Source organism: Magnolia sinica, chromosome 9 (assembly GCF_029962835.1).
Source record: "Magnolia sinica isolate HGM2019 chromosome 9, MsV1, whole genome shotgun sequence".
NCBI classification, from domain to species: domain Eukaryota; kingdom Viridiplantae; phylum Streptophyta; class Magnoliopsida; order Magnoliales; family Magnoliaceae; genus Magnolia; species Magnolia sinica.
In genome coordinates, this window is record NC_080581.1 from 82,160,572 (window position 1) to 82,185,169 (window position 24,598).

Consider the following 24,598-nt stretch of genomic DNA (forward strand, 5'->3'; position numbering starts at 1 on the left):
TTGCGGTGGGAACTGGACATGTAATATTATATGTATTATGTATATGTATATTATATACTATATTTATATATACTATATATTTATATATACTATATTTATATATACTATATATTTATATAAATATAGTATATATAAATATATATATAATGTGAGTCACGCTCACCTGCGCACCTACGCACGTGCGCACTTCTGCACACGTGTCATAGGCGTCTAATCTGAACAGTCCATGTGATGCGGAATCCCATGAAACCCAGGGGACAAATTTTCGCCCTAATCTAAAATTCTGGTGGGTCATAGCAAAGAGAAATGCAAATCAAGGGAGGAAACTGTTTTCATTTTTCATGGCCCACCAAAGTTTTGGATCAAGGTAAAAATTGAGCCCGGGAGTTTCATGAGGCGCTGCTTCACATGGACCATTTAGATTTTGGAGTCACATCGCGTATGAAAAAAGTTTGCACGAATTTCGTGCGAACGGGTGTGAAGCTGAGCCTATATATATATATAGGAAAAGGTACTATGCGCTGGAGCTGATGGGACTGTCCCATGAGGTCGAGCTATGTGGGCCCCGCCATGATGCATTTCGAACATCTACCCCATCAGTCAGATGCACCATTCCATCATGGGCCTAGGTCTGAAAAATCAAGTCAATCCGTGACTTGTGTGGGCCACACCACATACAGAAGTGGGGAGGGGCCGTGCACCATTAAAACATTCATAATCATTTTTTGGGCCCACCGAGATGTGGTTTGCAAATCCAGCCCATCCATTATGTGTGTCCCACTTGGATGAGGGTTCAAACCAAGTTTCAGCAGCATTCAAAACTCAGGTGGGCCCCACCAAGTGCTTTTATATGTTTTGGCATGTCTTCACATGATTTTAGATGGTATGGCCCACCTGAGTTCCGTATACGGCTGATTTTTGGGATATCCCATAATTTAGAGGGGACCCATCAAATGCACGGTGTTGATGGTCGACACGCATCACGGTGGGGCCCACACAACTCGACCTCACGGGAGCTTATCGTGAGGTCGAGCGCATAGTACCTTTTGCCCATATATATATGGATTTTTCTGCTTCTCTTCCTCATGGCACATGTCATATGAGGCTCTGCCCCACTGTCCTTATCCAAGGAGGCCCTAGGTGGTGGACTGTCCATATATATTGAAAGTGGGGCTCACAATGTGGGAAATCGGATTGTGTACTGAGTTACTCAGTACGCTCTCATCATATTCAGTAAACTCAGTTGGGCCCAACTTGAATGTATGTGGTCTATCCACGCCGTCCATCCGTTTTTTCATCTAATTTAAGGGGTTGAACCCAAAATTGAAGCATATCCAAAGATCAAGTGGATCATACCACAGGAAATAGTGGGGATGGTGATTTCCATAGTTGAAACTTTGCTAGGCCTCACAACGATGTTTATTTGTCATCCAACCTGTTCATAAGATCATACAAACAAGGATGAAGGGAAAACACAAATATAAGATTTATCCGAAACTTCCGTGTCTCCTAAGAAATTTTCAATGGTGGACGTTCAATTCAACTGTTTCCAGTGGTGTGGTACATTTGAATATTGTATATGCTTAATTTTCTGGCTCAAGCCTAGGATTATCTGATAAAATGGATGGATGGAGCGGATAAAACACATAAATTATGGTAGACCTCACAGAGTTTACTCAGTACGCCAAGCGTAGTGAGTTACTCACTACGTGATCTGCTTCCACACGGTAGATTCACATAGAAGGTGGGCCCCATATATGAATGATCCATATCAAAGGTCAGCCCATAATGTTAAAAAACTAACGTCCAAAGTGGGCTGGTATGATCAAAGACCCACTTCAAAGGTAGGGCCTACATGATGGACGGTCCACATCAAAGGTAGGCTCCACATGATGGATAGTAGACATTGAAACTAGGCCCCACATGATGGATGGCTCATATTGAGGTGCCACATGATGGGCGATCCACATCAAAGGTCAGCCCCTAATGACGAATGACCCACATTCAAGGCAAGCCCTGCATGATGGGCAACTCACATTGAAGGTGAGGCCCACATGATGGATAGTCCACATCAAAGGTGGGCTCCACATGATGGTGGGCCCCACATGATGGACGATCCACATTAAAGGTTGGCCCTAATGATGAGTGACCCACATCCAAGGTGGGCCTTGCATGATGGATGACCCACATCAAAGGTCGGCCCTAATGATGAGTGGTCCATATCCAAGGTGGGCCCTACATGATGGATGACCCACATTAGAGGTGGGGCCCACATGATGGATGGTCCACATTAAAGGCGGGCTCCACATGATGATGGTGGATATTGAAGGTGGGCCCCACAATATGGACAATAACATTGATGGTGGGCCTCACTTAATGGATGACCAACATAACATAATGAATAGTGCGTATCAAAGGTCGGGCCATAATAATGAATGGTCCACATCCAAGGTGGGCACCATATGATGGACGACCAATATCAAAGGTGAGGCCCATAGAATGAATGATCCACAACAAAGGTTGGTCCCATTGTAAAGACTTGATAAAGAGATGAAGTTATCCACACCTCACAGCTTGATATGTAAAATGCATTGCAATTTATAGATGTGTACTATTTCAATCTAAGCCTTGAATGCTAAGTCCCGTACACTGAACCAGCCATCTTGATCGAGCAATAGCTGTACCTGGGCCTTTTATTGCTGCTGCAAGCTTAACTGTGTATCTGGCACGGACCTGAAACGTAGAAGGCCCAGCTCATCGTCATTGCCTGCCTAGAAAATGTCTTCAACATCCGAACGGTGCTTAGGTAGCCTCCACTGCAATGATAATTATACGCACAGATCAATCACACCCGCTCATCAGGAGGGCAACACTGTAAGTAGAAAGTGGGCCAGAAGCATTTTTCTTTTTTTTTTTTTTTTTTAAATTTTTTTTTTTACAGTTCATCAGATTGGTACAGAACTAACAACCTAAAGGTTGGGCCATCTTCATCGTACGTACGAGCCATCCGTGTGATCACTCATATCAAGCGATGCTACCATATGCAAGCACTACACACGTGTACTCAGACCTGACTGTTCATACGTGGGGACATACTCTAGATGGGAGTTGCCACAAAAGATCATACCTGTTGGATGATCCTTACCATCAGTTGAAGGGTTTTGGAGGATTACAAACGGATAGTTGCTAAAAAGTACAACAATAAACAGCTAGGATCATCTAACGCACAGTTAAGATTTTGTACACAAATGCTGTTAACATATGTTTAAGGATTGAAAACCATAATCCTACAGTTTTTTGTTTTTTTTTAAAGGATAGTAAAGCCTATTTCTATGCAAGACTACTTGTTACCGGTTGCAGATTTGCTGTCTAAACGTCATAGGTGAGCTTTTTCTAATCAAGTGTCAAAGAAGTGCAAGTGGGACCCACAGATTGGTGATCCAGACCATTGGTCACCTTAGGTCCTTAGTGGATTGATAATGCCCCAAAAATCTTGTTAATAGGCCAATCCTATCCTTTATAATTGCAGCATGTAGATAGACGGCTATGAAGTGAAATACAGCTGTGGTTAGGATCATTTAACGCACGCTCCATCCACGATGTTCTGCAGAGAGCGAATGTCTGGATCGCAGGACCGTGGGCCCCACTTGTACAACTTGAAAAATGGAGTATAGATTGTATATCATCGGCTGGAGGATCATATGCACAGTCATCCAGACTGTTGGTATGATGGGCCCCACAATAGATGTTCTATGCCCTAAAGTTCTCCCCAATAACACTCCTAATCCTGACAATGCACGGCTGAGAAAATCCGAAGATTACATTGTAAGGATAATCTTTCTCTACTATGTGAAATTAAAACTCTCTAAGAAACAGATTCAAGGAGAGATTATATTTATACAATTTCACTCGAATAACCAGCATTTCCATATTGGCAAGCATTCTATACTAGTGAAGAACAGCTTTGAGCAATCCAGACCACTCATCCCGCGTTCACATTAGATGTCCGATGAGCCCAAAATCTCCTGGGGTCACTGAAATGTCAGCCTCCCATTGGTACACAATGCTGGCCCACCTTTAATCTGTGATTCAGGATTCAACCTGTTTATCATCTGAATGTGAGCATTTGTCATAATTTCAGTATTAACCGTCTATTTGGTGGCCACCTAATTGAAGGGCTAGGAGCCTTCTAACTAGGAGATTTTACAGCAACGCTGAACATTCACAACACCCAACACCCATATAGCCAACAAATGGGCCTCCCACAACACCCATATGACACTGATAGCCAAGAAATGAGCCTCCCACAACACCCATATTATGACATTGATAGCCAACAAATGAGCCTCATACAACACCCATATTGATGTAGAGCGGGTTGCAGACACTTTCATTGCAAAGATGGACCAGAGAAAGCCCGATCGGAGGTGGAAATGATACGGACTGTCAGAACCGTAAAACAGTCGTATCTCGCAAGCTAGCTGGAATGAGTTTTTGGACATATCATATATGATTTTGTGGTAGGAGAAGGTACTTCAGCTAACCAACCCGGGCTGCCCATCCCGGATTTGTGAGATTCCATCAGATTGACGGTTGAAAGTCCATTTTATCTTCGTTTTTACTATTTATAACAAGTTTTAGTTTGATCATAACTTTTGATCTTATGAGTTGTAGGAGTCGTGCCTAACATCAAAAGGGCGTAGAAAAATTAGTAGATCAACGTGGTTAGGCCAAATTGGACAGTTATTATTTTTGGCCAAAAACCATGAAGTCTAGTAAGAATGGTGACTGCCTATAAATAGTAAGTATACTATTTATAATAAGTCACGTTTTTAGAGTGTTTGAGTCTAAAACTTTTTCCTAGGCTAGAGCTCATGATTCAAAGGATTGTAAACTCATTATTATTATTATTATCAATCAATTTTTCTCTTTTAATTTAATAGAAAATACTTCTATTTCTATCCCTCGCGAATTCGAGGAATCTCTACGAGGAGTCCACGGAAGCTCTATGGATTCGAGTAGATATTCCTGAGGAAGACAGTGATCATCCTTATCACATCCTTCCCTGTGTCACATATGACATTGATAGCCAAGAAATGAACCTCCCACAACACCCATATGACATTGATAACCAATAAATGAACCTCCCCCACAAGACCCATATGACATTGATAGCCAATAAATGAGCCTCCCACAAGACCCATATAACATTGATAGCCAATAAATGAGCCTCCCACAACACCCATATGACATTGATAGCCAATAAATGAGCCTCCCACAACACCCATATGACATTGATATGACAATGATAGCCAATAAATGAGCCTCCCACAACAACCATATGACATTGATAGCCAACAAATGAGCCTGTAGATAATCCTAAAGTGCTTTCCAACATTGATGCCATGCCAGGCTAGGAGGAGGTCAGCAATTGAGGTGGGCATCACCCAAGACAAATTGAACTGCCGGAGAACTACACGCCATGCACACTTTCCTCACTGCCATATGGTTAGAGGTCTTGCACTTAGGCAACCTCTACCAGGGGAACCACTGATGCTGGGTGGCCCCACAAAAGTGTAGAAATGTGTCCCAAAAACTGTTCATACAATGTGCGGGCTGCAGATGATGATTTGATTGATCTCTGGATCCTGCAAAGTGGTCCAATTTATCTGTGCGTCTAGGCCTTATGATGGGAGTTATATTATCTAGCAAGGGTTAGTCAGTGCCTTTCGAGGCAGGTTTCTCCTTACTATTTTCAGCATGTAACATGTGGGCCACTTTTCAGGCACCATATGATGTTTGAATTAAACATAATTGGTCCCATTTAAAAGCCTAAGTTAGCTCTCAAACAACCAAAGATCATGTGACTTTAATGTCGTTTTCTTACAAGTATGCTTTGAGAGAGTTGTGGTGGATTTACAGAAGGGTTGTATGATTGAAAAATCATAAGAGGCCAAAGATCATCAGTGCAATTTGTAAAATGAACAAGGAGAAGTTCAAAGTAGAATTAATGGAGAAGTACCATTTCTGTAGGAAATCTGAACTCATCCGATTTGTCTTTGATATTGATCTGCAATTCTGCGTCTGCATCTTCTACTTCTCTTGCCTTTTCCTCGTCAATTGCTTTAGATTTCTTCTAAATATCTGATCCATCCGAATCTGAATTGGAACCTGAAACCGAATCTTTCTCTACAATGTGAAAGAAAAACTCGTAAGAACAAATTCAAGGAGACATTATACAATTCCACTCAAATAACCCACATTTCGGGCTAGCATTCCATACCAGTGGCGAGCACCTTTGGGCGATCCAGACCATTCATCTGACGCTTGCATTGGATGTTTGATGAACCCAAAATCTCCTTCATTGAACATTAATGCCAGCCAATTTTCCTTGAGCGAATGGTTAGCTATACTGGTGCACATGGTTTGGTTCCGTCCGGTTCTAGGGTGAAACTAGAACTGAACCGTTCGTTCCAAGAAAACCAGAACCAGAATCCGCCTGTTTGCACCCTAGAACTGAATTAGAACCGGACCGTAAAAAACCGGTTCGGGTCTACGGTTCTGGGCTTTTTATAATCCAATCCAATTACATGGTTTGATTTTATAATCCAGCCCAATTGCATGGTTTGTTTTATAATCTAGTCCACCTCCACTGTTCTTGTGAGACAAAAAGAGGCCGTGAAAGACGGGGAGAATAAAGGAAAATTAGGTTTTTTTTTTTTTTTTTAAAATGTTAAAAAAATTAAATATTTATTGACTAAGAGGTCTGGTTCCAAGTTTGGATTCAAGGTTCGGTTCTAGGCTCAGGTTCATGGTTTGGTCTATGGAACCCCAAACTGAGAACCGAACCGAACTACCTGGTTCTTTGATTTTCGGAACTGGAACCAGAACCGGTGCACTTCAGAACCAGACCAAGCCATGCGGTCTGGTCAGTTCCGGTCCAGTTTATCGGTTCTGTGTACACCCCTAGTTAGCTATGTTTTTATGATAACTTCTAATTTCATGCCAAGAATCAGATGAGTGTGACTCTTTGAAGGGGCAAGTTCTTGCTAGCATCGTCCTTCAACTGTAGGATCCACCAAATTATTGGCATGGGTCACTGAAAGGTCAGTCTCCATTGGGTACAGAATACTGGCCCACCTTTCCATGATTCAGGATTCAACCTGTTTATCATCTGAATGTGAGCTTTCATCGCACTTTCAGTAATAACCGTCTATTTGGTGGCCATCTAATTGAAGGCTATGAACTTTCCAACTAGGAAATTCTTGGCAACGCGGGCCATCCACTGTCAAAGGTTCGGATAACTGAGCCATTGACAGCTCAAAGTGAGCCTTTGCGGTACTTTGTATTAACCGTCTATTTGGTGGCCACCTAATTGAATGGGATGAACTTTCAACCAAGGAAATTCTCAGAAAACCAACGGTTCGGATCACTGAACCATTGACAGCTTAATGCAAGCCTTTGTGGTACTTTCAGTATTAAATATCTATTTGGTGGCAACTTGATTGAAGGATTTGAACTTTCCACTAAGGAAATTTCCAGCAATGCTGATCCGAATCATTGGCGGCTGAAAGCAACCCTTTTGCAGTACTTTCAGTATTAATAGTCTATTTGGTGGCCACTTAATTGACGGCTAGAACTTTCCAATAGGAGATTTTTGGCAACTTGGGCCCATCCACAGAGGGGCAGATAACTTCAACGGTTTGGATAACTGAACCATGGCCCCCACTTGTACAAACTGAAATTCGGCCCTAGAATAGTTTAACAAGGGCCTGTTAACGGACACGGAATTTTTGTACTCAACGCGGAATTTAAAAAATGTTCCATGCTCCGTGTGTTTGTTAACACAGAATAAGGAAAGCGCTCAACCACTATGTGATCATTATTTTTTAATTCAAAATTATCCTTTGCGGGAGAGATTTTCTCATTTGCATAGTATACATTGCAACTTTTAACATAAGGCACTTCTTTGAGCCCACCATGATGTATGTGTTTCATCCATTCCATTCATCCATTTTTAAAGATCATATTAGGGCTTTATACAAAAAATGAGAGGAATATAAATCTCAGGTGAACCACACCACATGAAAACAATAGTGATTGGATATCCACCATTAAAATTTTCCTAAGGCCCAATGTACTGTTTATTTGACATCCAATCTATTGATTAGGTCATATAGATCCAGATGAATAAAAAAAAACAAAGATCAGCTTGATCCAAAACTGGCCCCTAGAAAGTTTTTAATGGTCAACGTTCATTCAACAAATTTTCCTGTATTGTGGTCCAGTTGAGATTCGGATATACCTCATTTTTGGTCTCAAGCCATAAAATGATCTAGAAACATAGATGGACTGCATGGATGAAACACATACATCATGGTGGGGCCCACAGAGCATAGACCACTAGCCATTGGCTGGTGGCAGCGGAGTATCCAATCCGTTTCCGCGGAAGCGGATTGGATACTGATACGTTGAGTAGCGAGACTCACTACTGAAGTGATGTCACCAAGTTCTGTGGGCCCCATCATGATATATGTTTTGTATCCACACCATTCATCCATTTGGAAAGATAATTTTATGTAAAGATTCAAAGAATGAATCAAATCCGAAGATGGAACTCTCATAGAAAACAGTGAGGAGAGTGACGCTCACCATTAAAAACTTAGATAGGCTACAAAAGTTTTTAATTAAGCTGATATTTGTTTTTTTCCCTTCTTTCATGTCTATGTTAACTTGTGAACATGTTGGATTTCAAATAAAAATCATGGTGAGCCTTAGGAAGGTTTCAACGGTAGGCATCAATCTCCCGCTGTTTTTTGTGGTGGGTCAACTACATGTTTGAATCTACCTCATTCTTTAACTCATGCCATAAAACTATATCTCCAAATAGATGGACCATGTAGATAAAGCACATACATCATAGTGGGCCCACGGAACTTGGTGATGTCACTTTGGTACCGAATCTCGCTACTCAACTTTTCAGTAACTTATCCGCATACCCGGACGTGGATTTCCTGCGAAAGCCTCTCGCATGAACTTCCTACGCAGTGATGTTAGGTGGGGTCCACCGCGATGTTTTTGAGAAATCCATTCCATCCATCTGTTTTGCGAGGTCAGTTAAGGACGTGTGACTAAAATTGAAGTTGATCAAATACATAAGTGCCATACAAGGGGAAACAGTGGGCATTCAGTGAGCACTATTGAAGCATTTTTATGGCCATAAAAGTTTTGTATCAAGCTGTGTTTTAGGTGTTTTCACTTCATCCAATTGGGAATGACCTTATAAATGGTTTGGATAACATATAACCATCAAGGTGGAGCCTAAGAAGGTTTTAATTGTATGAACTTCTTTTCCTAATTTTCCCTCTTGTGTGACTCATTTGAGTTTTGTATCACCTCAATTTTTGTTTAACGTCCTAAAATGAGCTTGAAAAATGGATGGATGGAATGAATTTCTCACATACATTCCAATGGACCCCACCCAACATCCTTGTGCAGGAACTTCTTGAGAAAGACTTTCGCAGGAAATTCAATTGGACGCGGATTTCAGGCTTTCGCAGGAAGTTCCTACGCTGGAACCATTGTGAGGCCCACCATGACGTTTTTGATAAATCCAAATGTCCATCCATTTTTTGAGCTCATTTTAGGATAAAAGTTTAAAAATTAGCCGGATCCAAGACTCAAGTGGGCCACAGTAAAGGAAAAGAAGGGTAAGGAAATTCCTACCATTGAAACCTCCCTAGGGTTGACAGTGATGCTTATATGCCATCCATTCCATTTATAATGGGATGAACTGAAAACAAATATACTAGCCTGATTCAAAACTTCTGTGGCCCCACGAATATTTCAACTGTAGACGTTCAATTCTCACATTTTCAGCTCAGTTGAGTATCAGAAATGGCTCATTTTTCGCCTCTTCTCCTAAAATGAACTCACAAAATGGATGGACGTGGTGGATTTATCAAAAACATCATGGTGGGCCCCACATAGGTTCCCGGCGCAGGAGCTTCCTGCAAAACATTCACCCAAGGTGGGTACCATTGTCTCATTAGTTCTATGGGCCTTATTTGAAGGTTTTGTTGCTATTGGTGCTCAAGCCTACACGACACAAAGTGACAATCTTCTCGCTAAGAGGAATTGAGGGCCTGATGAATAATTATATTTTAGTTTTCTATTAAGTATTTTAGTTTTTTTTTTTTGAATTAAATATAATGATTTTAGTTTCATTTAATAAAAAATATTTTCTTTATAATGTAAAACATTTCCAAACGGGAGATAGGGGCAAATGTGTCAAATTAACATATTTCAGACATTTCAGATGTTTGTTAACAAACAGGTTGTTTCGAATTCAGTACTTAATTTTCAGACTTCATTCATAATTATCAAACAAGTTTTTTGACTTCAAATTTCAGATTTCAGATTCAGGCTTCAGATTTCAGATTTGGTCTTTAAACTTTAGATTTAACAAACGGGGCCTAACTCTTCTTAGTGAGGGGAAAAAAAAAGGAAGGGAATTACCATCTTGTATGGTTTCTACATCTTTCTCTTTTCTTCTTCACTTTTGCTGAGGAACTCATCAATAAAAGGATTTCCATCGGAAGAGCTATCAGAATCAGAGCTGTTGATTCCTTCCGATTCTTATTTGGAATGGGAAGCTTCAAGAAAATCGAGGTCCTCGGAGATTTTGAGAGAGAGAGAGAGAGAGAGAGAGAGAGAGAGAGAGAGAGGACTTCTTCTGCTTCTTCTTTGGGAGTTATTTGGATGTCTTTAAGTTGTGCAAGGGTGGTGTTTGGAGGAAGAAATTCACGTGCAAGTCACTTAATTAGGGCCTGTTTGGATACACGTAAGTTCTCTAAATTGTAAGTGAAAGTCACTTATAGTTAGTCCTGTTTGGTTGTAAGCTCTACATCACTTACACATAAGTTAGTTTTTGTGTTTGAATAGCTTGTAAGTTACTTACAAGTAAGAAGTTGTATATTCACACTAAGCAGATCTTAGGAGTAGGAAATCATTTCAAAATCTCATAATCACATGAGAAATCTTAGTACAAATTATTGCATTTTGTTAGGCCCACTTAGAGGAGTATTTAAACCAATTTTTAGGATAAACCAATTATCAAATGGATCATAAATATGGGCCCACGGATTCAAAATACCTATAATATAGAGAAATAACTCAATTTAAGCATTTAAAGTAAATTAAAAACTTTAACCGTAAATCTATGACATCCATCAATTTAATAGTAAAAATTTCACCTTGATAGACTAGACTGTGGGGTCCACCTTGATATGTGTATGGTATATCCATGTCATCCATCAATTTTGCTAACTCATTTTAGAGCTTGGCCCAAAAAATGCAGTAGATGCAAATCTTGAGTGGGCCACATTACAACAAAAGTACTCATTCACATAGGCCAAACAAAAAGTGGTGATTGAACCTAAAAAAGTTCCCGCGGGCGATAATAGTTTTGGATCAATATGACAAGTTTTGGATCATCACGGTCTCAGTGACATTATCAACAAGATGGATGGTAAAAAAATCCATTACGATGGACCATTGGAAGTTATTAATGGTGGATATTCAATCTCCACTTATCCCTGCAACATGGCCCACCTAAGATTTGGATCTTCTTCAATTTTTGGACCAAGCCCTAAAATGAGCTGGCAAAATTAGTGGACAACATAGATGTACCATTTAACGTCTTAAGGTGGGCCCCACTATCATAGCAAGGTAATAAATCTGGATGTGACTTGGCTACGACCTCGGAACCAGCAATGTGGGTGGGACCTTGTCCGTGGGGTCCACCTTGATGTATCCACTTTATATCTATGATATTTATTTGTTCTGCCAGATCTTTTTAGGCTATGGCCCAAAAATGAAGCAAATCTAAATCTCAAATGGACCACAACAAAAGAAATAGTGGTCATTGAATGCCCACCATTATAAACTCCTTAGGGCCCACCGTAATGTTTATTTGCTATCCATGCACTTGTTGATAAGATCATATAGACCTGGACAGGGGTGTACATGGAGCCGAACTGAGTCGAGCTGGCCTCAGCTCGACTCAGCTCGGCCATTAGCTGACCTCAGCTCGAACTCGGCTCGGCTTGGTCCTCGAGCCTGACTGGCCAGCTTGGCTAGGTTCGGTCAGCAGTTTGGGTCAGTTTGGGTTGAGTTCGAACCAAGATTGAGCTGAGTTTTTCTGTACGGCATTTCCACAAACACCTAGACTGCACCTTCAAAATCCCATTGTCGGTAAAACAACAACAAAGGTTGTTCAGGTATTTTATTAAATACCTTCCAAGCAACATAAAAATCCAAAAAAGGGTATTTGTTTCTTATACATACCTTCCTTGCCACTAGCCACACTTTGTTGAGTCATTTCATCAAACACTTGGTGAGCAGCATCAATATCAAAGTAACCGAGTCATCGAACTGGTTTGATTCGAGCTGGGTTCGATCCGAGTCGAGCTGAGCTGGAGCCAGCCTGAACTCATTTTTGAGCTAAAAAAATCAACTCGACTCGGCTCGAACTCAGCTTCGAACCGAGCTTTTTCGAGTTGAGTCGAGTGAGCTAACCGAGCTAGCTTGGTTCGTGTACACCTCTAGACCTAGATGAAAGGAAAACACAAATGTCCATCTGGTTAAAAATAGAGGGCTTACAAGGGTTATCTGTTTGCAAAGAACAAGAGGGGGTGAGAATGGCAAGATTTGGAGAGAGAGAGAGAGAGGGAGAGAGAGAGAGAGAGGGAGGGGGGTGGGGGGGTGTTGCGGAGAGGCCGAGAAAGAGAGAGAGATTAGAGGCTGGAGAGGGCAATGGGATTAGAAGGGATTAGGTGGGATGGAATTGCATACGGTCCGTGCCAATTTCACTCCATGTTTGGGAAGAATGGAAAAGCTTGGGATTAGATTAGATGGAATTGCATTGGGTCCTGTGCCAATTTAACTCAATGTTAGCAAGTTTTGTAGGTCCCACCATGATGTGTAGGCTATATCCACACTGTCCACCCATTTTTTGAGAATATTTTAGAGCATAGGCCAAAAAATCAGGTAAATATCTAAAGCTCAAGTGGACCCCACCATAGAAAGCAATAGGGATTGAATACTTACCGTTGAAAACTTCTTTGGGGCCACATAAGTTTTGGATCTGTCTCATTTTTAGGCCCATGCCATAAAATGAGGTTACAAAAAAAACGAACAGTTTAGATATAACACGTGTGTTATTCTCAATAATTTCTAATGATGGTGGATATATCTATTTAATGTACCACCGTATTACCAACAAAGCATATAATTAATCTTATCCATGACAACAGGGGACAATCCCTGCCACGGGTAATAATTATGTTTTTTGAATCCCATCCCTCCTAATCCCTTCTAATCCCACGGCCCAAACACGTACTTATAGAAGCTGATAAGTGGTGGTTGTTGGTGCCTTTATCTCTCTTTCAGTTTTTAAACATCCTAACCGTTGAGCTTCTAGGTGACTTAGAGGAAAGTGACTTCTCACTCCTCCCTGCAATTTTTTTGGTCGATTTTCCTGTGACTCACGTGTGAATTTTCTCCCTCAAACACAACTTGTAAGTGACTTGCATTTTAGGCAACTTACATGCATTTAAAGAGGCTATTATAGGAAAAGGTGCCAAGTACTTTATGGGGTTGAGGCCCAACATCCTGATTTTGGAAAAGAAGGGAAAAAAGAGAAAACCCACCTCATTTAAGCAACCCTTTATTACGACACTGGTAAGCATCTTCCTCCAATTTCTCTCTCTCTCTCTCTCTCTTGTAATCGTCGTTTTGTGCCTCCATCTCTCTTTGCAATCGTCATTGTGCTCCTCCCTCTCTCTTTCTGCAATTGGCGATGTGCTCCTCTCTCTCTCTCTCTCTCCGGCGCTATGCACCTCTCTTCTACTCTGTGATCGGCAGGTAGGGCTGCGTGTTTTTATTTTTTTAGTGCATTTGATTCAATCGATGAGGCCATGACAATGGGGCCCATCTGAATGTACGTTTTGTATATCCACTTCGTTTATCGGTTTTGCCAGCTCAATTTAGGCCATCGAGAAGCGGATTGCATGGTATACCGCACACCACCGACCTAGGTGGTGTGTTGCAGTCACCAAGTTTTGTGGGCCCAGCATAATGTATTTGTTATAGCCACACTGTCCATCCATTTTTACGGATCATTTTAGGGAATGAGCTCAAAAATAGGAAGATCCAAAGCTCAAGTGGACCACACCACAGAAAGCAGTGGGGACAATGATACCCACCGTTGATTCTTTCTTAGGGTCCGCCATGATGTTTATTTTCCATTCAACCTGTTCATAAGATAACATAGATCTGAATGAAGGGAATACAGAAATATCAGGGTTTGTAATTATCACAACCTAATGTAGGACCCACTGGATCAAATCAAAGTGGCCGCCCATCATCCATTGACATTTAAATTATCCAGACATGTATAATATATTCAAATTTATGAGTATAATTGATTCATCAATTTAGATTTTCAACTTTAAAATCGAACATATCTGTTCCGTAATTTGTCGATTGGATTTACTGCATTGTCGATTGAATCGACTCGAACTGAATTTCGAATCAACAGTCTTTGGACTTGATACGGTTACGATAAACCGAATTATAAATTGGGGATTTTCTACATCTCAATTTTTTCAATCATACATTTTGGTTAGCTCCAAATCGACCATTGTCCCTCTCATGATTGATTAAGAGAGGTCCATTAATAAGCTAGACCTAAAACCTTCATGGCCCACGTCAGTTAGGGTTACATGATTTAAGTAGGACTTTCATGTAATCGGTGTGACCCATCTGATTGTAAGATCAATCTAATAGTCAGGGTCCAGGCATATTTTGACCTTAACAATCGAATGATTCATGTGGATTTATTGTCACACATCAAGGTAGCTCAACAAAATCCTCTACGCTAATTCACAAAAGCAATTGCATAGAGGTTTGTATCTCATCACGAATATACCAAATATATCAACGCAATGAACGTATGACTGATCCGAATCATTCAATGTGTTAATTACTTCGATGGGAATAATCTAAGTTACCAAATAATAAAAGAAGAACAATCAGATCACCATCGACCAATACAGTCCATTTGATGATCATATTGGCCCGATCCTTGAGGTTCTTGCCTTTTCCAGCCTCAGAAAGCAAATAGACCACAAATAGACCACACGGATTGAATCATTTATGTCCGCATGGCCAGGAACAATTCCCTACGCAGAACGCCAAGATCAATTACGTAGAGATTTGAATCTTCCTACATATGTCACCTATATGTAGGTGATGGACGTATGACTAATCGGAGCTGTCCATCACGAATATCTAAGAAATAATAATAATTAACTAAAAAACATCAAAGGTACCAACCTGGGTCAAGGTCCTTCATTCCGTCTTCTCTTTTCTCCCTCTGTGTGTGTGTCTTGCTATAGGGTTTTCTCCTGTTGTCTTTTAGTAGAGGTATGAAGGAATTCTCTATCTTTAGAAGAGATTTGGAGAAATCCAAATTCCTCTCCTTAAAAAAGAGGAAAATTATATGAAATAGGGAAGAGAGGTTACAACTATTTCCACTTATTTTTCAATCTTCTTTAATTTAAAAATTAAAATTAAAATTAAAATTATTTATTATTTATATTTTTAAAAAAGTGCATTATAGCCACTATGATATTGATAAAAGAGTTTGCCGTGCGTGACTCGCTGGTAGTCAATAATTTGTCTCTTTTCTCATCACGAGCTATTGGGAAGATTGACCTTGAAGTCTATGTTCACACTAAAATTTTCTTTTTTAATACCTATCACATGTGACCCTCTCCAGCGCTGCTCGTACAAGTAGAATTAAATATATCACATTCTCTCGGGTAGAGGGTGAGGCTGAGTTTTAGGTAGGATGGATCATGCATTCGATGTCTCTCTTTCTTTTGGAAGCACACCAGCTAATGCACATCGATGAATTTAAGATGATAGATGTGTTTGAGGCCCACATTTTGTCAAAATCCACCTGCATAACTCAAAATTTTATTTTGGTTGTACCTCTATGTAGAAAGTGGATAGGACGAGCCTCAGTACGTAGTGCTTAGGTTCAAGCCCCAGTTGCTAATAGCAATTATAGAATTAAATCCAGAGTTTGAGATTAACCATTTAAATCGTCTCTACACTATTTAAGTAGCAACTGAGGTTTGCGCTGTAGAGCGCGCAGGATAGTCGATAAGCAGTTGCATGTGCAAATATGAAATGTGCGTGTGAGATCTGAGCATTCCATTAGGTTGGAAATGATGATTAGATCTTCTGCCTGTAAAATCACAAAATGTCACGCTTCTGGTGGAGAGTAAGGTATAAAGTCAATTGGATTTTGTTTATTCATTTTAAATTCAGACTCTATGTTTGTCACAAGTTGAAAATTTCTATTTGTTGCAGTCTAATGGAGCCACATCAATACGTACGCTATTTAATGCGGTAGTGCTGACCTCACAAGTTGAAAATTTCTATTTGTTGCAGTCTAATGGAGCCACATCAATACATACACTATTTAATGCGGTAGTGCTGACCATGTCAATGGCGATGTGGACCAATAATAATATAAAAAATTAAAATTTTCTATTTATGGCAAGCAGAGAATTGAGATTAATTCATTCTTTTATAATTTATTCATTTGTTTTGAGATGATGTGCGCCACCTGAGGTGAGAAATGACTTGATTTCTACCCGAGAAGATCTAAGTGGTGCAGTGCATCTTATAAAAAGCTGAGATCTCGCGTATATCAGATTATGACACATGCACCTTCCTGAAATTAACAAATTCGATTTTTAAAAGAGATGACCGTGAGATTGGAGACGTTCTAATTGTTTAAATGCATTGTCTCAAAGACTCCGGTCCATAGTGAACGTCCAATCATGGTGGCATCATCGGATCTTCGAGGCAGCAACGGCTATCGGTACCAGTCAGCACAGAGGATCAGCTACGAGTCAGCCACAAACCCATTCCACGTCCAGAGACTTACATGGTCATTCTTTCGTGCGTGCAGATCTGATCAGCAGGGGCAAATCCTTGATCCGTAAGCCTATCCAGTGGTTGGTTAAGTGGGATAGACTTTTACCGGGGTGGATTAAGATTAATGTGGATGGATCGGCGATAGGAAACCCAGGTACTTCTGGAGGTGGGGGTATTTGTAGAGACGATAGGGGGTCCTTTTGTTTCGCCTTTTCTGCTGGATATGGGGTGGGATCAAATATTTATGCTGACTTTCGGGCTATCTATGACGGCATGGACTTTTGCCTGCATGGAGGATATCACCAGGTGATGGTGGAATCAGATTCTCAGCTGGCTCTTAGTTTCCTCCTGGGTTCCTCTTATCCCGGTTGAAAATGGGGATACTGGATCACAAGAATCAATCGTCTTAGAAGTAGAAGAATCTTTCAATTTCAGCACATATTCAGGGAAGGAAATACAGTGGCGGATGCGATGGCTTGGGTGGGAAGCAGAGATCAAGTTCATTTTTTCTCTTCTCCCTTGTCTGATCTCTCAGTCTAGGTTCGAGGTCTCCTTTTCCTGGACAAGGTGAGCCTAGGTTCAATTAGGGAAGGTTTTTGGACCGAGCGGGGGAGAACTAGTCAAGTGTACAGCCTGTTATCCAGGGTCCTGGTTTTTGTGCATTCCTGATTTTTTGCTTCTATATGATAGGTGCCCCCTAGGAGCTTTTATTCCTGGGGTCCCCTGAAATTGTATCTGGATTTTCTCTTTGGTTAATGAGAAAACTTTGCCGCAGGTTTTTCAAAAAAAAATAAAATAATAATAATAAATGGTTGGGATCATATAAACAGGTGGTACAAATTGACAAAATATGGCACGTAAAGTGAAGGGCCTAAATCACCGATCCAGACTGCTGAAAAGGCCAAATCGATTGGTAAACAGTACTGGGCCCCACAATGCACACAGATTGGACAATCCAAGCTGTGGATTGATCCAGACCACTTATTTAATTATTTGACTCGCAGATTTGATGATCCCAATGATGGGCTTTATTGGATAATATCGATCAATGGTCATGGATGAGGTGGCTTTAGCCATTTTAGCGGAGCATACAGGTGGACGAGGATAGTGACAAGGGGCTCCATGGATGAAATGTTGGAGATGATGTGTTCAGGTCTTCAAGAAGATGGGCATGGCCAATTGTGGTTTCATATTACGGTTCATGGTAGTTAGTGCAATAGTAGACAGGAGCTGTGATTACAGTGAAACATGGTGAGAAATCTGGCGTCTATATATAACGGCACAGATCGGTGAACTAAGGAACAATGAGTAGAGATCCATTAATGGCAATGTCAGCCAAAAGTAAAATGGTTGCCCCAAGTTGCTGATCCAACATGTAATAATGACAGCGGTTGGAGATTGTTGATGATCAAGAACCTGGATGAAGGCTTTGATCTTATGATTACTTTAGGAACTATACTGTGAAGAATTATGTGAAGTTGTCCCAAGCAATGCACGAGGAAATCTGCATCTTCCATTGGTGGCGGGCCCCAATCTCTAACCACGTTGAAAATTTCCCAACACAAGGAAAATCTTTTGTAACCTTTGTAAATGTGATTCATACCAAAGACCAACATCAGCCAACAACAAAGAAACGAAACAAAATAACACGTAGATATTGTAGAAGCATTCCTCCACTTTTATGGAGTGAAATTCTGCTAAACGGTAAAACAAAAGCTTACCACACCACCCACGATGTAACCTGAAATAGTTGTTTTTGGTCAACGTCGCCCCATTAAAGGATAGAAAATCCATACCATCATGTATCTGTTTACCACCGTCCATCAACGGCCACCGGAGAGCACTGACCCTTGGATCGACGATGTGCTTGTAAAACCCTGTTCCAAAGAAGAAGGATATGACAGGCCTAGGTCATCGGACCCTTTATAACGGCCGCCCACCGTTAATATCGCTGCATCCAGACCAACGGGTGAGAGCTCGGGTAAAGGTACATCGCGGTCTAAAAATTGCATTACCTGCCGCATGTTCGGCCTTTCAGCAGACAACGGATGCGCACACAGCAATCCAAGCTTCAGCACCAACTCCATTTCCTCTGCATCATAGTCAAGTCCCAATTTTGGATCAGCCACGGCCAGAATCGTCCCTCTCCTCCAACATTCCCACACCCATTCGACCAAGATCTCCTCATCCGCCAATGATCGAGGATCGATGGGCCTCCTCCCGCAAGCAACCTCGAGCATCAAAGCTCCATATGCGAACACGTCAGTGCTTATGGAAGCCTTCCCAGTCCTAGTTAGCTCCGGTGCCAGATATCCGAGGGTACCCACCATGTGGGTCGTCTGTGGATCGTTTCCATGATCGTACATTCTAGCGAGGCCGAAATCACCTAACCTACCATTCATCTCTCTATCTAATAAAACATTGCTGGCTTTGATATCTCTGTGAATGACCACCTGCTCCCATTCCTCATGCAAGTAGAGAAGCCCTGAAGCTACTCCTTTGATTATCCAAAACCGCTGGTGCCAGGTTAGCAGTGAATTTGGATGGTCAAAGAGGAACTTGTCCAGACTTCCATTGGGCATGAAATCATAGACTAATAGGAGCTCTCTCTTTCGCCGGCAGTAGCCAAGAAGTCGCACCAAGTTCCGGTGACGGAGGCGGCCCAGGCTCACGATCTCAGATATGAATTCCCGCATCCCTTGTCGAGATTCATGCGAGACTCTCTTCACAGCCACTTCGGTCTTCACGGCCGATAAAACACCTCGGTAAACACTCCCGAAACCTCCGACTCCCAGGAGCTCTTTGTCTGTGAAGCCCTTGGTGGCCTTGTATAGATCCTTGTATGAGAACCGATGGGGTCCGTATTCATGTTCCCAGTCCTCTAGTACATCAGAGAACTTGATCTTTCTTCTCACAATGAGACCGATGGCCGAGATGGCCGCTAACGTGAAAACTAGCACAATTACGGGTAACCCAATTGTTAAAAACTCCGATTTCTTTTTGGGTCTTATATGTGGAAGCTTAGGAAGGAGTGAGGGATCAAGGACCTGAGCTTGACCATTCATCTTAAAGCTCCATCCCAAGATGTAATTGGATGAAGGAACCGTCTTGGTTGCTGCAGAGAAACCGATATACATGCCACCCAACATGATCGATGAAAGATCAACCATCAATGACAAGAGTGGAAGATCAGGTTTAGGTATGCCTAGAGGAGCTAATGTTACATTGAGATGGCTTTGGTGACTATTGTATTCTACCCAAACATGCATCAGTTCTCCACTTACAAGGCTTAGTTTCTTAAACCCGCCACTCATATTAGTAAAGTAAGAGGCAGGAGCAGAAGAGATGGAATGTAAGCCATTGATGTCGACTCCAACATGGTTGTCATCGGTATCATTGAATTCTGGATTAAGGTACGTGTCGAGCTCGATGGCAACTATGTGATTCGACGGATTGCCGATGTTCTTAGGATTGAAGATGCCCATGTATTGGCCTATTTGACCTCCTCGGAACTCTTTTGAAGGCGAGATCACCAAGGCAAACCCATAGCTTCTCACAGTCGGATACCTGGGCACGATCGCAAAGACAAAATTGGTAGAGAAAGATTGAGATTTACCGTGTGAAGGTTTGAAGTGAAGCGGAATAGGGTAGAATGCATGACCCGTCTGATGTGACGAATTGGTGAGAAACAGGAGGCCATCAGATGTGATCCCCGCCGCACTGTCCAGGCTCATTTTAGCACCGCGGAATCCATTGTATATGAAATTATCGTCAACTTCGGAAGCTGCAAGTCTCATGAGGAGAAACCACATTAGGAGCTTAGAAAACATGGCTGAAAGCTTAGAATGGCTTCGAAGTCAGTAGACTTTGATGCTTGGTAGCTCTCTAATGAAATGTAGTGTCTTGTATGGAGTGCGGATCCTCTGTTTCTTCGAAACAGGGAGCAGCTGATTCCACCTTTATTATTGGTCCACGTGGAAACCAAGGCCGGCAATCATGCTGTTTGTGAGAAATCCACTCATCCATACGTTTTTTGAGATTATTTTAGGACATGGGGCGAAAAACGAGCCGCATCCAATTCTCGAGTGGGCCGAAAGGCACCCATAGTTGAAATATTCGTGGGGCAATAGAAGTTTTGAATCAGGCTAATATTTGTGTTTCCAGTTCATCTCAGTGGTAATGACATTATGAATAGTATGAATGGTATGAAAACATTGCTGTAGGCCCGGGGAGGCTTCAACCGTAGAAATTTTCCTACTCACCTTTTCCTTTAACGAGGCATACTTGAGTCTTGGTTCCTTCTCATTTTTGGTCTCTAGTCCTAAAATAAGCAAAAAAAAAATGGCTGGACGGGACGGGAGCGGATTGGATACTGAACCCTTCAGTAGCCAAAACGCTACTGAAGTGATGTGGCAAAACAGCATTGGTTACATACCAACGGCATGTTCCCTTGGTATAAATGCTACTCCGTTAGATCCGTTAACGGATTTTTCTCCCTTTCCGCCGTGCTCCACTCGGCCATGAAATCGGATGGTCATTCTGAGAAAATTCAGTTGGGCCCACTGTGAATTTATGTGATTTATCCACACCTTCCATCTGTCTTTCCATCTAATTTTAGGTGTTGAGCCCAAAATTGAAGCTTGTAAAAATCTCAAGTGGATCATACCACTGGAAACAGTGGAAATAATGATTTCCACCGTTGAAACCTTTCCAGCCCCACAGCGATGTTTATTTTTCATCCAAACTGTTCAAAGGATCCAAAAACATGGATGAATGTAAAAAAAAGATATAATCTTGATCCAAAGCTTCTGTGGCCCCCAAGAATTTTTCAACGGTATAAATTCAATTCACACTGTTTCCTTTGGTGTGGTCGATTTTAACTTTTTATATGCTTAGGTTTTGAGCTAAGGCTCTAAAATTATCTTATAAAATGGATGGACAGACTAGATAAAATATATAAATCACGGTGGACCCCACAGAGTTTACTTACGCAATCCGCTTCCCTTGGCCACTCACCGTTAAACTCCACATTGCATTTTTTTCTGCGCTGGGAATCCAGGCCCACTGTGATGTGTGTAAGAAATCCTCCCCTTTCATCCTTTTTTTTAGTTAATTTAAAGACATGATGCAAAAAATGAACCGTATCCAAAGCTCAAGTGGGCCGTACTAAAGGAAAATGTGGTTATGGAAATTCCTACTGTTAAAATCTACCTGGGCTCGACAGTGATGTTTACAATCCATCTATACCGTTAATAACTTCATTCCTACTGGGATGAACTGAATAAAAAATATTAGCATTACTCAAAACTTCTGTGGCCCACGGATATTTCAACCATGAACGTTCAATTATCACTTTTTTGGCCCACTTAAGCTCTAGAAACTGTTCATTTTTGGCTTTAAGTCTGACTTGAACTCAAAAAACAGATGGACGGATATGATTTCTCACAAACATCATGGTGGGCCCCACCTGGTTCCTAGCGCAAGAACTTCTTGGAATGTCTTTTGGCAGGAAATCCACGTCCGTGCGTGGCCGAGTGCGTTCACGGCCTCAACGTAAAAACATCCGCTAACGGATCTCCGTTGACAGAGTATTTATTGAAAGGAAACAGCCGCTTGGCATCCAGCAATGGCGTTTTGCCACATCACTTCAGTAGCGTTTTGGCTACTGAAGCGTTCAGTATCCAATCCGCTCCCGGACGGGACATATTTCTCACAAACAACACAGTAGGCCCCACCTAAGTTTCCAGCGCAGGAGATTCGTGCTCCGCATCTTAGCTATGACCCAGGATGAATGATGTCTATGGGATCCTCATTGTGGGCCACCTTGATTTATGTATTGTATATCTACCACATCCATCCATTTTCTCATATTATTTTAGAGAATTGTACAAAAAATGAAGCAGATACAACTCTCAAGTGGACCACACCACAGGAAACAGTGGTCATTGAATGCCAACTATTGAAAACTTCAGTGTCCACTGTAATGTTTATTTGCCATCCAATATATTGTTGATGGGGACAGTGATGCCCACTGTTGGAACCTTCCTCGGGCCTTCCATGATGTTTATTTGAGATCTAATCAGTTTATAAGTTAATAGAGACATGGAATATGGGAAAACACAAATTAATATCATCTTGATAGAAAACTTCTGTGGCCTTAGGGGTGTACATTGAGTCGAAACGAGTTGAGTTGGCCTCAACTCGACTCGGCTCGGCCACTAGTTGACCTCAGCTCGAACTCAGCTCGGCTCGATACTCAAGCCTGACTGGCCAGCTCGGCTCGGTTCAGTCAGTAGATCAGGCCGGTTCGAGAGTGAGTTAAAGCCAAGATCGAGTCTAGTTCGCCATTGCAGCATTTCCACAAACACTTGGACTGCACATTCAAAATCCCACTGTATGTAAAACAACAACAAAGGTTTTTCAGGTATTTTATCAAACACCTTCTAAGCAATATAAAAATCAATAAAAAAAGGCTATTTGTTTCATATACGTACCTTCCTTGCCACGAGCCACACTTCGTTGAGTCATTTCATCAAACACTTGGTGAGTAACATCAATATCAAAGTAACCGAATTACCGAACTGGTTCGATCCGAGTTCGATTTGAGCTGGGTTCGATTCGAGTCGAGTCAAGTTGGGGTCAGCTCGAACTCATTTTCAAGCTAAAAAAATCAGCTCAACTTGGCTCGAACTCAGCTTCGAACTGAGTCGAGTCGAGCGAGCTAACCAAGCTAGCTTGGTTCGTGTACACCTCTACGTGGCCTCAATAAGTTTTTTAAGGGTAGTCATTCAATCTCGACTGTTTCCTGTTTCCTGTGGAGCGGTTCACTTAAGATTTGGATTAGCCTCATTCTTTGTCTCATGCCCTAGAATGATCTTTCTACATGGATGGACGGTGTGGATATAACACATACATCATAGTGGGCCCCACAAACGTGGTGACATCACTTCCATAGTGAGTCTCGCTACTTTCAGGTTAAATAGCTAATCCACGTTCGAGAGTTACCATGCCCTAGAATTTAATTGGGCCACGTCATAAGTGCTAATATTAACACAACAATTTAATATGATAAAAAATGTTTACAAAATACTAACTATTTAATAACGAATATTATATTGCACTCCCTTTTTCAATTATGCGTCTTAGCTGCAACCCAAGATCCAATGATATCCTTGAGATCCTGATCGTGGGACCCCTTGATCTATGCATTGTATATCTACACTATTCATCCGTTCTTTTCAAATTACTAGGAGTCACATAAGTCTCAGATCAAGCTGATATTTCTTCCCTTCATCTAGGCCTACATGACCTTATGAACAGGTTGGATGGTAAATAAAAATGATGGTGGCTCTTGGGAATGTTTTAATGGTGGGTGTCATTATCACCGCTACTTCTAGTGTGGCCTACTTGAGCTTTAGATCTACTTAAAACCCTAAAATGATTTGAAAAAAATTGGATGGGCGGCATGGATAAAACCCATACATCACGGTGGACCAGACATAGCCCTTGATAAGAAGGAATATGGTATATGTAGGGACAAGATGTAATCTACTTCCCCGCATAGTTTACTCAACACATTATA

At 41.4% G+C, this 24,598-nt stretch overlaps 1 protein-coding gene across 1 annotated transcript; it reads right to left on the bottom strand.

Moving 5' to 3' along the window:
• Positions 1–18,700: 18,700 nt before the first annotated feature.
• On the bottom strand, positions 18,701–20,916 carry LOC131255872 (L-type lectin-domain containing receptor kinase IV.1-like). Its single transcript, XM_058256773.1, has one exon. It carries the CDS (start codon positions 20,844–20,846, stop codon positions 18,840–18,842), a length of 2,007 nt encoding a protein of 668 aa, XP_058112756.1. The 5' UTR covers positions 20,847–20,916; the 3' UTR covers positions 18,701–18,839.
• Positions 20,917–24,598: the final 3,682 nt, after the last annotated feature.

Coding starts and splice junctions, on each gene's coding strand:
- LOC131255872 (XM_058256773.1), bottom strand. CDS start 20,846: ATGTTTTCTAAGCTCCTAATGTGGTTTCTCCTCATGAGACTTGCAGCT.